Source organism: Podarcis melisellensis (assembly GCF_964234715.1).
Source record: "Podarcis melisellensis genome assembly, chromosome: 12".
Lineage (NCBI taxonomy): Eukaryota > Metazoa > Chordata > Lepidosauria > Squamata > Lacertidae > Podarcis > Podarcis melisellensis.
This window is the reverse complement of record NC_138544.1, coordinates 837,081-852,468: the sequence shown is the minus strand read 5'-3', so window position 1 is coordinate 852,468 and position 15,388 is coordinate 837,081. Positions and strand designations below refer to the sequence as shown.

Here is a 15,388-nt window from a genome sequence, read left to right as displayed (position 1 = left end):
TTCCATTAGCATATATGTGCTTCTTCCACCTTGGGCGAGACTGCATATTTACATAGGCAACATATTAACATAATGAATTAATTAATTCTGTTAATTAATCCTGTTGTTAAAAGTTATTTCTCTACTTTTGGGAGGTAACCAGGGTAACCTTGATCACTGCACTGTGCTACATCTGGCATGACTGGATGTAAACAGTGTAAACCAGAAGGGGCTTGGTGTGGCTGCAGGAACTGAATGAATTTGCTAACTCAGCCTCTGCCTCCACAGAAGGTGACAGATGGGAGAGAGGTAAGCAGAGCAGCAGTGAGCAGTGGTCGCAGGAGGAAATTCACCACAGCCCCAGAGGCAGCAAAGAAAGGGGCAGACCTACTGAGTGGAGCAACTGCACAGCCCTAGGGAGCAGAGGTGGGCAGGGAGGGAACAGTGGCTTTAGAGCCTGGAAGGTGTTTAATGATGCACAACTAGGTTTTTATTAAAACAGTGTGTCATTTGCTTGCACTCTACAAAAAAGGCTAAGTATCAAGGCACTACTCAGTTGGAAAACATTCTCTTTTAGTTACCATTCCACTCTTACCTGCCTACAAGTTTTGGTCCCAATTAACCTCGCAATTGCACAGAAATTGTCATAGTAGGTACCAATGAGAACTCTAAACATGGAAGCTTCAGCTCCACTCCACTCCACGTTCTCAGGAGGCTCAATATTTGGCTTCATCTTGATTGGCGTTTGACACCTGGAATTTGCTTCTGCAATATCAAAAACAAAACACTGAAGCAGTTCTTAAAAGACTCCTGAAATAACACCTATGTACAAAAAAACAGAGACCATATATGGAATAGGCTGCTGCTTCATATATAAAAGCACATGATTTGACTTGACTTTGGCCCCAGCTGAGCTCCTAAAAGGTAGCCTAGCTCAGGGTTCCCAAAACATCTGTCAGCTGAGGGACACAATATTTTTACTTTAAACTAGCAGCACTTCCAGAGCAGCGACACAGCAATTTCCTTGTGGGGGAGACAATCCTCATATTGTTCATTCACACCTGATTCAGCGAGAAAGCAGGATAACATGCCCTCAGAGAAGTCAAGACTGGAAGGAGGCATGGCTGGAGCCTATGGGGAACCTTTAAGTGTATAATTAAATTGATTTCTCATGGTACCCCAGAGGTTCTCTCAAGTCACACTTGCGTGCCTTAATACACAGTTGGGGAATGACTAATCTAGCTTTTTCAACCGTCCCTGCAGGAGACATGCATGGACTGATTGCCACACTTGACCTCTTGGTTTTAAACCTCAGCATCCCAGGAAGAGTGCCCTGTTCACGCAGGACCCTGTACACAAGGAGACCATATCCTTTGGAGCACTGAAACCTGAAACACAAACTTGAACTATCTGGAGTTCAACTCAGTCCTTCAAACTCTCCTTCTCCACAGAATCTATAGCAACATAATGCAAGGAATTAAAGTGCTGCAAATCAATTTTAAAGTTTCACAAGCAGATACTTGAATACAAAAATCTGTAAGGAGCCTCCTGTCCATCAAACACACACATCCCCCCTCCCAATATGGAGTGACTGGGGCAACCTAGTCAGATGGGCAGGGTACAAATAATAAAATTGTAGTTGTTGTTATTACTGGAAGAAACAAGCATTTTAAAATATGACTATTTTTAGTAAAATCAGCAACCCTCCACATTTGTCTCACCAGAGGAGCTTGAAGTCTCATCTTTCTTCTCTTCCTCTTCCTTGTCATTATTTTCACCTCCTGTTTCAGTCCCAGCTTCTCTGTCACTGTCTGTATCCTTAGATTCCAGCACATTTATAGTGGGAGTGCTAGGCCTGCTGGTGTTATTTGGGAGCCTTCCCCTTCGACGACCTCCTGGGCGTTTTGGCGGTGTTTTTATTCGCTCAGCAGTCAAAGCAGCTGCAAATTCTTTGGCTCCTTCCTACGTAGGAATAGAAACACATGCACGACATGGATTTTTAAGGAAAGGAGAAAAAAGTATGGCTGATGTATCCTAGCTGAAAATAGGCTGACCAGAGCTAAAGAGCTGCAATGGGGGCTCAGGGTGATTTCCTGCTTGCTGCCTTTTGCACCTTTGGAAAACAGATGCTTACTTTTGTGCCAGACCTTAAAATGTAACATTGCTCTTGAAAAATCCAAGTTCAACCTTCCTTGGATGCACAGTGGTAGTCAGTTCTTTGGCTGAACTTATATTCCGTTATTATTCTATTGTTTAGACAGCAAATGTTGAGTGCTTGTAAATGCAACTGCTTAGCTGAATTTCAACTCAGGATAATTTTCAGAGAATCCTAGAACTGTAGACATGGAAAGAACCCCGAGGGTCCTCTAGTCTAACCCCCTGCAATGCAGGAATATCAACTAAAGCATCCTTGACAGATGCCACTCAACCTCATACTCACAAGGTATATGTGCTACACAAGAGGGATGCACTATTAAGAAATATTTGTTTTATGTAGCTTTCATTTTAGTGGTCCACCTACATTCTCTCTTTAGTTATGTTCTGAGCAATATTTTTGTTCAAAACAAATAAATAACAGTTCAGTATAAATGCTACTCATATAAGTGGCTGCAGGAACCATTAGCATGATTTGTTCATTCAACACATGGGGTGATTCTCATTAACTCCCTAAGCTGATGAAGTTATTGAAAAGCAGTCCACTCTTGTCATACAGTAGAGTCCACGCTTCTCAAGTCTTAGAAGCCTCAGTGTTAGGAGGCTTTCAGTGTCTGAACTACTGAGCAGCTGAAGTGACAATGGGAGGGCATTCCTGTTATCAATGTAGCATGGAAAGATGGGGATACTTTCCAGGCACTTTCACTTGTAGGTAATTTCTTTTCATCTAGTGTACACCATCTGATCGAATAATGAAAAGCAAAGTCCTTCATACAGAAAGGAAGATATGAAAGTGGTGAAACTCTGACGAGAGAACAATCCTTCCAAAGAACTGAGATTATCTGGCGTCATATCTTTGTTACTGAAAGTGAAGATACAGTGGTACCTCGGGTTACAGACGCTTCAGGTTACAGACTCTGCTAACCCAGAAATCGTACCTCGGGTTAAGAACTTTACCTCAGGATGAGAACAGAAATTGCATGGTGGCAGCAGGAGGCCCCATTAGCTAAAGTGGTGCTTCAGGTTAAGAACAGTTTCAGGTTAAGAATGGACCTCCAGAACGAATTAAGTTCTTAACCCAAGGTACCACTGTACTCATCTCATCACATGACAGATTTTTTAAGAAAGAAAAGCATGAAAGCTGCTTTTTCAGACATAGCTATTTCTTCACAGGACTGTGCCACTTGACATGCGGCCTGCACAAGGACAAAGGGAAGACAGCTGATTCGTTCTTCTCTTCTCTCTAAAGAACAAAGTGAGGGTGCAACTGGTTTGGGCACATGCAAAATCTGGAAGTGAAAAGCTTTAAGCAAAGTGGGGTCATGAGACGTAGATCAACCTATAGAAAGGTGTCAGGGGTTCAGGAGTGGAGGCACAGGGGAAGGAGGAAGCGGAGAGTGAAGGGGAACAATCCGAGGGCAGTGTAGGTGAGGAAGACAGTGGGGCAAGAGATTCCATGAGTCTGTCCAGTGAGTCGGAAGATTCACAGAAGGGGGCACCCATAGCCAGAGCAAGGGGGTTCCCGGGAGGGAGGCACCAGGAGCAAGGAACCAGCGGTGACTCCCAAAGCAGCAGCTGGAGATCGGGACCAGTTTCCCCACCAGAGCGTAGCGGGGGGGACGAGTCCCAGGTGTCAGGACCGGTTTCCACTCCAGGGGAAAGAGAAGATGAGGCAGGGCTGACCACGCCCTGTCACTGAGTGAGGAAACAGAGGGGAAGTCAGATCCCGCGAGCCCCCCCGAAGGGGGAAGCAGTGACAGAAGCAGCGTAATGGTCAGGAGGAAAGTTGCCGGCTGGGCGGGTGCGCCAAGTTCAAATGCACAGGCGCGCGGGACAGCTGGGAGCGAGGATTGGGAGCCAGGTCCTAAAGCACGCCGGAGGGAGGGGGAAGAATCCGGAGACTCTTCAGCATCAGAAGAGTCCAGAAAGGGCAACACCCCGGCGGGCAGACGGACCCAGAGGAGAAAGGAGCAAAGGAAGAGGTGGAGCAAGGCTAGGGTCTTGAACTGGTGTCTGGGGGGAGGAGATTCAGATGGAGCTTCAGCGGTCTAGGGTTGAGACGTAGAGCTGCGTGCCGCGGCTTTGGAATCGAAACTGAACCTTAATAAAGACTTTTGTATATAACAAGAACTGGCGTTGGTCCTCTGTGAGCTGGGACCTTGGGCAGCTCTGACAAAAGGTAATAAGTAGGAGGGATAACCCAGAGAGCTCAATTTGTGCCAATTTTTATTGGGTGTGAGAAGAATTAATGGATCATGGCCTTTAGAGCTAAACAAAGCAGGAAGATGATTACTGCTGGTCAAATAAATGACCGAAATTAAAGAGGAACTGAAAAGCCACCTAGCCTTGCATACGAAGCACTGCAATGTGCTTATTCCCAAGGGCTCTGTGAGTTTGAGTGTAGAAAGTAGGTAACATTTTACAGTTTTCACAAAATTACTAAAGACTGCTGCTAGTAGAGATCAAAAAGCCAAGCAGTATGGAGGCCAAGGCTTTCTCCATTTGTTTCCCCATATGCCACTCCACTTCTCCAGTGCTTTTGTTCTGCATATTAAGGTAGGTGTAAGAGGCATCTAATGCGTCCAATCAAGCTCCTATGTATAAACTCTCTCTTTTAATTATAAACTGCCTTTATAGTCCTACAAATACCCTCAGTGTAATATGAATCAGTTATGAGTGTGAAATGGTTTAGCTCAGAAAAACACACACTGCTACCAGGAAAGAAGCAAGGATAAATATTAGCTTCATCACAAAATTTGGTATTCCAACACTGCCAGCACAAAACTCTAAGTGCGCCCTAGCTCTGAAGAAATATCCCAGAATCAGCACATACTTGCTCACTAGTCTTGCAAGACCAAGGTCTCTCTGACCATGTGTAGACAGCTTGTGGTCAAGAAAACCCCAAAGTGTGAAAGTGGGAGGTGTAAGCCAAATTAGGTCAACCTTTTTTAAAATTATGCATCCCAACCATAGAATCTGAAAAATACAGAGTTTTGAGCTTTTGTTGAAGAATTCACAAATTAGTTGGCAGCAACACGCAATGATCAGAACGGTGCCAGTTTATTCAGCCCCATCTCTAGCCAAATGACAGCTCAATCGACACAAGGATAAGCCAAAGATGCTGTTCAAAGCCAGTAGGAGGTTCCTCCGGAATTTTCCCATAAAGATGTTAGCATTCAGCAAATAATAAATCCTATTTGATTCCAGCACTTTTTTCCTGGGAACAGCTAAATAAAATCAACTTTAACATCAGCTGTACCTTTCTTTCTATTCCAAGAGTGAAAAAGAGAGCTAATTAACTCTTAAGCCAAAGGAACATTTGTCTTACCAGATGTTGATAACAGTGTGGCCCACAAGGTTTATTATCTATTGCTGTTTCCGTATTTTTCCGTTTGTAAGTATTAGGAGTTGCATGGAATGCTACAGAAAATTGTTTAAAAAGAAGAATAAGCCGTTTTCTTAGAAATACCTTCAAAGACCAAAATACTGAAAAAGTTGATAATGAATCTTCATTTAAACAAAGAGTCTCCAACCAGCATGAAACAATATAAAAACAATGTAATAAATTATAGGTACCCAGGATTTTACAGGCTACTTTGCATTGCAGGGATAATAATGGCTACACTACAATTTTAAGAAAACCCTTTGCATAATAAGCTACAATCCAGAGCATCACTGGCACCATGGTATACAGAAGCCTAGGTGCTTTAGAAAGTGTTGCATAACACATTGCTCTGTGAAAAGCTAGGCCCCACATCATTGACGGAGAGGCCTCCAGCTGAACTGGGGGTGGCGTGACGTTTGTTTAATTAATTCTTGGTGTTGGCCATGAGCACTTGCTTGCTGAAAGATGCAAGGAAGAACAAACTTAATATTTGTAAGGAGAAATTATATTAAAAGTGAAATTACCTGGAAGACCACCTAGCAGAATGGTACAGAACGGTAGTAACACTTGGACTGAGCAAAGACAAGGTGGTTTCCCCCAGATGCCACTGGACCGCAACTCCCATCAGCTCAGCCAGAGGGAAAGATCAGGCATGATGGAAGTGGTGGTCCAACAGCCCCTGCAGGTATCCCCTTCCATTGGATACCCCTGGTGGAAGATCCAAATTCTACTTGTGGTTCTGTGCTCCATAAAATGTCCTAGGTTGGTGACCCCAAAATGGGAGTCTCCCACTCTTCTCCCTGCAACACAGAATGTCCTTCCTTCTGCCACACATGAGACACTTGAGGCATCTGATAAAGATGTAGCTTTTTGTTCCAGCTTTTGTTCCAACATTGTTTTCGCTTGAAAGAATCACCATAATTCCTGTTTTACAGGCAACTCCCAGTTTAGCCATGTCCAAATGACTGCAAACATGTGCCGTGTGCACAGCACCAAACCCGGAAGCAGCTCCCATACGTCATAAAATCTCATGAAAAGTGGCAGAGAGGGCTTCTGTGCACCCTGCCGACATGCACAGGGGTCTGGAATGGAAAATTAGGATTGACTGTATATGCCTTTATACTATTTTACTGGTTTTATGTTGTATTTTTATTTTAATTATATTTATTGTTTTTATATTGTATGCTGCTTGGAGATTTTTTAAAACTTTAGAGTTTACAAACATTTTAAACAAATAGGCAAACAAGTGAACAAAATATGGTCACATAAAGAAAACCAAAATAAAATAAAATTTGAGAGGAACATTTAAGTAAACTGATTCAATAGCCAAGAAAAAAACGATGTGCTCTCTTAAGAGCTTTTAACACATTTTTTAAAAAATTGGCCATGCTTTTATTTGTGGAGTTGTTTGTCTGTTTCTCTGAGTGGGCGGGGGGGGGGGAGTGTGTTAATTTTTTCTCTAGACCATTTTCTAGGGTGAAAGGCTGGATGTGGTCTGGAGGGATGTGTGGTTCCCTGGTTGTGAAGAAAGAATCCAATCCTGCATGAAATTGGTGAGGTTTTTATCCCAGACCCACTTGCGGGCCTCAGGAATGCCTTCCCTCAGCCTCCTTTCTTTCCTCATTCTGACAAAAAGTGAAAACCATCCTCTTCAATCAGGCTTTTTATAATACTTCAGTCTTTTATTTTGCTACCAGATTTTGTGCATTCTCTCTCTCTTCTCTGGTTGTACATCGCACTGTGCGGCATAACTGATTGTGGGATTTTTGTTTCTTTTATTTAACATACAGTGGTACCTCGGGTTACATACGCTTCAGGTTACAGACTCCGCTACCCCCAAAATAGTGCTTCAGGTTAAGAACTTTGCTTCAGGATGAGAACAGAAATCATGCTCTTGGTGCGGCGGCAGCAGGAGGCCCCATTAGCTAAAGTGGTGCTTCAGGTTAAGAACAGTTTCAGGTTAAGAACAGACTTCCAGAACAAATTAAGTTCTTAACCCAAGGTACCACTGTATTGTACTTTAACCTGTTATATACTGTTGCAGGGGTGTACTTCTGGCTGAGAAAGGGCATAAAATCAAACTTTAATCATCTCACAAAAGTGGATCAATTAGGCAGCTGACATAAATCATGCACACTTAAAGGTTCCAATTAATATACAGCCTTTTCTATTGAGTTTAACAGCTGGGGTAGCCATGACTTACTTACATAAAATTTATTTATTAAATTTGTATACTGCCCTTCATCCAAAGATCACAGGCTAGTTCACAACATAAAAAATAAGATGAGAATTAAAAATACATAATAAAAACAAAAACAAACCAACGCGCCCTCCCACAAACATGTTTAAAAGGACACAGGCAGTCCAAGGCTTGGGGCAGATAAAGCAAAATATCTCAACGTTCTGGAGTACAAGGGACAGACTGAAATATTTTAGTACTTACGATGTAAGAAGCAATCATATTTGAAACATCGTCTACAGAAGAGAGTATGAAAGGAGTGTAGACTCTGCTCCCTCTGAACAGATTTAGCATTTGGCCCATCTATATTTGGTGTGCACTCGGGAGGAAGAGCTCCTGGAAGCTGCTGTTCTGTAAGTTCTTTGTATCTACAGAAGTAGTAAAAACGTTCCTATTTTATATGCCAAAAGCCCAGCTTTATTGTCCTTGCAGGAAAAGTACAGCTTATGCAGTTAATCTAAATAATGGGCATTGACATAAATGACATTTGTCTGGCTAAAACCATTTACTTCATTGCTTATTTCATTGATCTGTGATGCTGTAAAGAAAAGGGAAGAAGTTGCCTAATCAAATAGCCAACGCTGACATTCTTTAAGTGCTATGAGGATGGCATTGCCCTAGCCAAATTCTATTTGTTTCAGGGAGAGGGAATTATAAAGGTGCTCAGCAAGCCTATCAGTATCAATGGGCCTTTGAATTCCTTAACTTTGCTGGATCACACCTGCTTGCAATAATTTACTCTGGTAATTTAATAAATCTAGAGAAATACACTATGTGAGGTTACAGCTGCACCCATGAGATGTTTTAATTAAAAAAGAATAAAACTAAACAGGGTTCCATTAAAGTGACTCCCTGCCAAGTCATCTCAAAATTACTTAGATTCCATATCCCATACCAAAGTAAACCTTTGTACAAAACTTGGTCAACAATTCCTATTTAAACATGGGGGGGGCAGCTGCCTCTCCCTGTCCCCCTTGGCTATGTCCATGTTCAAACGGTGTATGGATTTTATGAAATAAATAAAATACATCTTACTTACTTTTCTTTCAGTTCCTCAGCTGTACCCTTATCTGGAAACATTGAGGAAATGGCTTCAAATATCTTGTCAGAAGGAAATTTACGAGGAGGATGACTCTCTTTATCTACACAGAAACAAAAACACAAGCAATGTTCTCTAAAGCTTAGAACCTTCCCACATTGATTCTCAAAGGGGCAGGCAGACTGAATTGCGACAGACGCAGAATTCCACACTGACATCTCATTCACCCCAGGGCAACAAAAATGGAAGTGCTGGGGGAGGACATGGCATTAGCTTCCCCCCTCCTTTAGAAACTGAAGGCAGGGGCTGACAGAGTGCTTGGCTTCCTCATTCCGCTTGCCTTTATTTTTATTTTTTAACTTTTATTTTGCTTTAAACAGGTACATGTAAACAGGTACATATAAATATAGACAACCAAAATTACAAAGAAAAATTCCTTAATAGTAATGGGGGAAAAACTAAAAAAACTACAAAAAAATCAAAGTACATGACACAGAACATAAGCAATTATGGGAAAGATAAAAGAAAAGAAAAAAGAAAAAGAAAAAAAAGAAAAGGAAAAAGGAAGATGAGCCAAAGCAGGAAAGCTCATCTATTGTACACAGATCATTATCCTTATCAATTGACTCTATCTGCATTCCAAAGGAATCCCTCATCTTGGTATCAGGGAACATTTCTCTATGCGGTATCATTCTAAACATAGCCAGGTCTTTCTTGTTGAGCCCTTGTCCCCTAAATAATTATTTAAACATTCCCATTCTTCTTTCACCAATTTTTTAGGTTTATCTCTTATTGCATCTGTTAGCTTTGCGAGCTCCAAGTACTCACACAATTTGACTACCCATTCCTCTTTAGTGGGTGTATTTTTATCTTTCCAGTGTTTTGCCGCTTGCTGCTGACGTTGCATACATAAATAGCCTAGTTTTGTTTTTGGGAATATTATCTGAAACCATTCCTAGTAAAAATTCTTCCGGTTTCTTGCTAAATGTAGTTTTTTATCAATCTCTTTATCTCTTCATAAATCATGTTCCAAAATCTTTGTATCTCTAGACAGGACCACCACATATGGTAGTATGTTCCTATCTGTTCCTTACATCGCCAGCACTTGTTATTATTTGATTTATTTATTTTTGCAAGTTTTACAGGGGTCAGGTACCACCTATAGTACATTTTCATAAGATTTTCCCTTATAAGGAAACAAGCCGTGAATTTTATATTTTTAGTCCATAATTCATTCCAAATATTGGGTTTGATCGTTTGTCCCAGGTCCCTCTCCCATTTTACTGTAATTTATTTGATATCTTCCTCCTTTCTTTGCCAATTCAATAGTAGTTTGTACATTTTAGAAGGTGTCTTTTGATTATTATATACAATATCCTTCTCCAGATAGGATATTTTTTTGTCAAATCCTTTGGTTCTTTTATCCTTTTCAAGGGCGGCTTTTAATTGGTAATACTCCAGCCAGGTTATTCCCTTCTGTTTCAATTCGCTTAGGTCCTTTATTCTCGGATCACTACTTGTTTCCTCTACTAAATCCTTATATGTTAGCCAATCGCTGTTCATATTCAGCCTGTGGACCGACATAGATTCCATTGGTGACAGCCACCATGGTGTTTTGGTTACTGTCAGGGAACTGACATCTAAAGCGCCGCAGGTGCAAAGGCTCCCTGAGGTTGAGAGAGCAGTAGCAGCGGAAGAGGGAACCAGTAGAGGGCGAGCAAGAACTCCAAGGGAAAGTGAGTCGGAGGGATGGCTCAGAGACGCTTCAAGCGAAACCAGTGGGGAGGTCTCAGGACCTCCTATAGGGACACCCACACCTCGACGGAAACTGTCACGCCGAGAGGCCAGACGACGTGTTTCCGTTAAGGAGCTTTTATGTTGGAAACGTTTCCGAAAGCAGCCACTTTCGGATTCTACTAGTGATTGACGCAGCCATGCTGGAGGGGCTCCGTCACAGGCAGAGGTTTGAAAACCTGATCAAACTCTGAGGGACTTGCATTTTACGCACAAGCAGCTCATCGTCCCATCACAGCAATCCGAAAGTCACCGAAAGCCAGCTTGTGCAGAGAGAAGCATCATGAGCAACCCAGCCGGAACCGGGGGTGCAGGAGCAGCTGGAGGGGGTCCAAGCCTGGAAGAAAGGTACAGAGCGTTGGAGATCCAGTTGGCGCTGCAAACGGCGAGGCTTGAGGAGAGGAGGGCTCAGGATGCAGAAAAGGGAAAGGAGAAAACCACCCCGCTCGCCAGAAAGGTACCAGGATTGGTGCAGAAATTCGGGGGGGATCCCAGGAACTATCATGCCTTTAGAACAGAGATGCAATACGCTCTAAACTTGCAGTTTGATGACTTCCCCGACGAGGAATCGCGAGTGGCGTATGTGATTGGCCATCTCGAATCCGGGGCGAAAGATTGGGTTAGACCCCTGATGGCAGCGAATAATGAGATCTTAAAGGACACGAGGAAGTTTTTTCGTGCCATGGACCTGATGTTTTCCAGCGATATTGAGCAGGGGGTGGTGCGAAGGCAGTTAATGGCTTGCCAGCAAGGAAGCAGATCTGTCCGTGAGTACTGGACTGAATTTACTATGCTGATTCATAAATTGGGGTGGGACCTATCGGCGGAGCCCATCCAAATGCTTTTCGAAGAGGGGCTTTCTTCAACCGTCAAAGATGAGCTTTCCCGGGGGCCCAGGGCGGAGTCTATGGACCAATTAACCAAATCTGCGCTGGCCATAGGAGCGCGCCAGGAGGCGAGGGCTTTGGAAAGGCGGGAAGGGAAAGGAGACCGTTGGAGGGAGTTCCGCATTCCAGACATTCCAGAGCCATCTTTCCCGCCGGCAGAGCCGATGGAAGTTGGAACAGCGCGGGCGCGCGCAGTTTCAAATCCCAGTGAAGGGCGGAAGAAGGAGGGAAAGAGCGCCAAGAGATGTTATCTCTGCCAACAGCCAGGGCACTTTGCCAGAGTCTGCCCACAAAGAAAGGAATGGCAAGGGATGGCAGGAGCTGTTGGGGGAAAGGAAGAGGAAAGCAAGGAGCAAGTAAAAGCCAACGCCTGGCTGCCACCGTCGGGGCACAGCAGCCAGGCCAAAGAGCAATGAAAGTGCCCATGCCAGAACCTCCCAGACCTGCTTTAGTGATAGAGGTGTTACTAGAACTGCCAAACGGACACCCACTAAAGGTCAAGGCGCTTTTGGATTCAGGCAGCTCCTGTAATTTCATGAGTAAGGAGTTTGCAGCTGAGCACCAGATACAGACCATCCCTTTAAGTAACCCCTTGCAGGTGACTACGATTGACGGCAGAGAGCTGTTGGGGGGAGAAGTTAGCCAACAGACTGTCCCGATGATAATGAGAGTGGCAAGGCACACCGAACAGATAGCGTTTAATGTGGCCATCCTGGGAGGAGCGCCCATCATTTTGGGGATGAGCTGGCTGGCGCTACACGATCCGCTAGTGGGCTGGCATCAGAGGGTGGTCTCCTTTGGGTCAGCGCATTGCCTAGAACACTGCAAGGAGGGGAAGGTCTCGGGAGGAGACAGAGTCACCCTAGCGGGGATGGAAGTGATGGGCAAAGGGAAGGTGCCCCCGCAATACGCAGATCTGAGCAACGTATTCAGCGAAAGGGAAGCAGACAAACTGCCACCGCATAGACCCTTTGACTGTCAAATCAACCTACTCCCAGGGGCCCAACTCCCAGTAGGCAAGCTGTACGCCATGTCAGACAGGGAGATGCAGGAGCTGAGGGAGTTCATTGACAAAAACTTGAAGCGAGGTTTCATCAGAGAGTCCCGAGCGGTGGGGGGCAGCCCAGTGTTTTTTGTGGACAAAAAGAACACAGACAAACCGAGACTGGTGTGTGACTTCAGGGGCCTCAATGCAGTGTCGGAGCCCCTGGCTTTCCCTATGCCCCGAATTGACGACATTTTGACCAGAGTAAGGAAGGGAAAGATTTTTACAAAACTGGACCTGCGGGGGGCGTACAATCTGATACGCATAAGGAAGGGAGATGAATGGAAGACCACCATGTTTACCCCTTTGGGAGCCTTTGAATACCTCGTTATGCCCTTCGGTCTACAAGGGGGCTCCGCCTGTTTTCAAGCTTTTATAAACCACGTTCTGGGACCTTTGCTCTACAAGAACTGTGTGGCCTTTTTAGACGACGTGTTGGTGTATTCGGAAGATGAGGAACAGCATGTGAGGGACGTTCGAGAAGTGTTGGGCAGGCTGCAAGCCAACCAGCTGTGGGTGAAACTGGAGAAGTGCCAGTTTCATACCAAGGAGGTGGAATTCCTGGGGTACCGCTTGTCAGACAAGGGATTGGCCATGGATCCAGGCAAGGTTCAAGCGGTACTGGAATGGAAGACACCGAAGACCAAGAAGGACGTGCAAAGATTCTTGGGGTTTGGGAACTTTTATCGGAAGTTCATCAAGAACTTTGCCCACTTGACGGCGCCCATCACCGACTGCCTCAGCAGCAAGAAGAAATTTGTTTGGACGGTGGAGGCGGATCGAGCCTTTGAAGAACTGAAAAGGGCTTTCGCCTCGGAAGAACAACTTCTGCATGTGGATTTACAAAAACCCATGAGAGTGGAAACAGATGCATCCGACCGGGCTATAGGGGCGGTCCTTCTTCAACCGGGGAGGAGTGCGTCGGAGTGGAGACCGTGTGCATTCTTCTCGCGGAAACTGAATAAGTCCGAGAGGAATTACACGGTGTATGACAGGGAACTACTTGCCATTCACGAAGCATTCCGGAGGTGGAGACATTTATTAATTGGGGCACAACACAAGGTGCAAGTGTGCACCGACCACAAAAATTTAGAGTATTGGAGAACAGCTCGAGTGCTCAACCAACGACAAGTGAGATGGGCACAGGAATTCTCCAAATTTAACTTTGAGATTTGTTATGTGCCAGGCCCAGAAAACGTCAGGGCGGATGCGCTCTCACGCAAACCAGAATATTGGGAAGGGGAGGAGGTGATCGAAGAGAGACATGTCATCCCGGAGGACCGCTGGGTGTGTGGGGCGGCGCTGGTGGGGCAACGGGAACTGGTGGAGGAAACGGAAAATGATGAATATGCCCAGGATAAGCTCAGAGGTCTCAGGGGGGAGGGCGAGAGCCCCGGAGGTTTTGAGGAAAGAAATGGGGCATTGTATTACAAAGGGGCACTGTATATACCCGAAGGTGAATTGAGGGGGAGAGTACTCAAGCAGTTGCATGATAGCCCCACGGCGGGACATTTTGGGCAACACAAAACCATGTGGTTGGTTACCAGGGAATTTTGGTGGCCTAAGGTGAGGGAAGATGTAAGGGAGTATGTAAGAGGGTGTGACCAATGTCAGCGAGCCAAAGGGGAAAGAAGGGCGCCGGCAGGGTTATTAGAACCTTTACCCACACCAGAACGGCCTTGGGAAGCGATATCAATAGATTTTATGACGGATCTGCCAAGGTCCAAGGGGAAAACAGCCATCATGGTAGTAGTAGACCTGTTAACTAAGATGTGCCATTTTGTAGCATGCTCACATGCAGTCACAGCGGAAGAAACGGCGAAGTTGTTTGTGGAACATATCTTTAGGTTGCACGGGGCTCCCTCGAGGGTGATCTCAGATCGAGGCAAACAATTTACTTCCAGGTTCTGGAGGAAGCTCATGAGCTTGCTACACGTGGAAGTTAATTTTTCAACTGCCCGGCACCCTGAAACCAACGGGCAGGCGGAAAGGGCAAATGGCATTCTTCAACAATATCTTAGGTGTTATGTCAATGACAGAGAGAACGATTGGGTCGAAAAGTTGGCGTTGGCAGAATTTGCCTACAATAATGCGGAGAATGTGTCCACAGGGATGAGTCCCTTTTTGGCTAATTACGGGTGTCACCCCAGGGCATTTCCAGGGGAAGGAGGGGAGAGATGGAGCGTTCCAGCGGCTGAACATTTTGTAGAAGAGATGGAAGCCATCCATCAGCAGCTCCAGCTCAACTTAGAAAGGGCCAAGGCACAATATAAGAAGCAGGCAGACAAGAACAGAAGGGAAGGTGAAACCATAAGGGTGGGGGATCAAGTGTGGTTGTCAACCCAAGGGTTGCCGTTCAAAGGGGGTTGTAAGAAACTGAGGCCCAGAAGATTGGGACCCTTTGAGGTGATTCAGCAGGTCAACCCGGTAGCTTTCAAACTCCGATTACCCAACCACATGAAATTGCACCCAGTGTTCCACAGGTCGTTACTGTCACCATACAGGGGGGGACGTGAAGGGGAGCACGTCAGGGGACCAGCCTTGGAAGAGAGGGAACGCCGCAACCATGTAGCGGAAATCCTCGATTCCAGGTGGAAGGGTAATCAGGTGGAGTATTTGGTGGCGTGGGAAGGGGAACCGGAGTCAGAAAACACCTGGGTAAGTGCAGAGGAAGTCAATGACGAGGTTTTAACAGAAACGTTCCACCAAAGGTTCCCGAGGAAACCTCAGCCTATAGCAAGGTTTAGGAGGGAGTATTTCGGCACCACCGATGAGGAAGAGGAAATGGAAGGGTTCGCGGAGTCGGAGTTGGAAGATGGAGTGGACTCTGATGACGAAGAGTACCTAGAGAGTAGGAACAGCAACA

The 15,388-nt window shown here is 45.1% G+C and overlaps 1 protein-coding gene across 5 annotated transcripts in view; it reads right to left on the bottom strand.

The window, feature by feature from the left end:
• Positions 1–15,388, bottom strand: part of EZH2 (enhancer of zeste 2 polycomb repressive complex 2 subunit) — a 62,555-nt gene that overhangs the window by 12,570 nt on the left and 34,597 nt on the right. For all 5 annotated transcript variants that reach the window (XM_081931064.1, XM_081931066.1, XM_081931067.1 and 2 more), the window contains 5 exons: positions 8,797–8,899; positions 7,962–8,125; positions 5,462–5,553; positions 1,701–1,941; positions 575–744 (listed from right to left, as the gene is read on the bottom strand). In XM_081931064.1, coding sequence (XP_081787190.1) covers positions 575–744; positions 1,701–1,941; positions 5,462–5,553; positions 7,962–8,125; positions 8,797–8,899 — 770 coding nt within the window. The remainder of the gene's footprint in view (positions 1–574; positions 745–1,700; positions 1,942–5,461; positions 5,554–7,961; positions 8,126–8,796; positions 8,900–15,388) is intronic.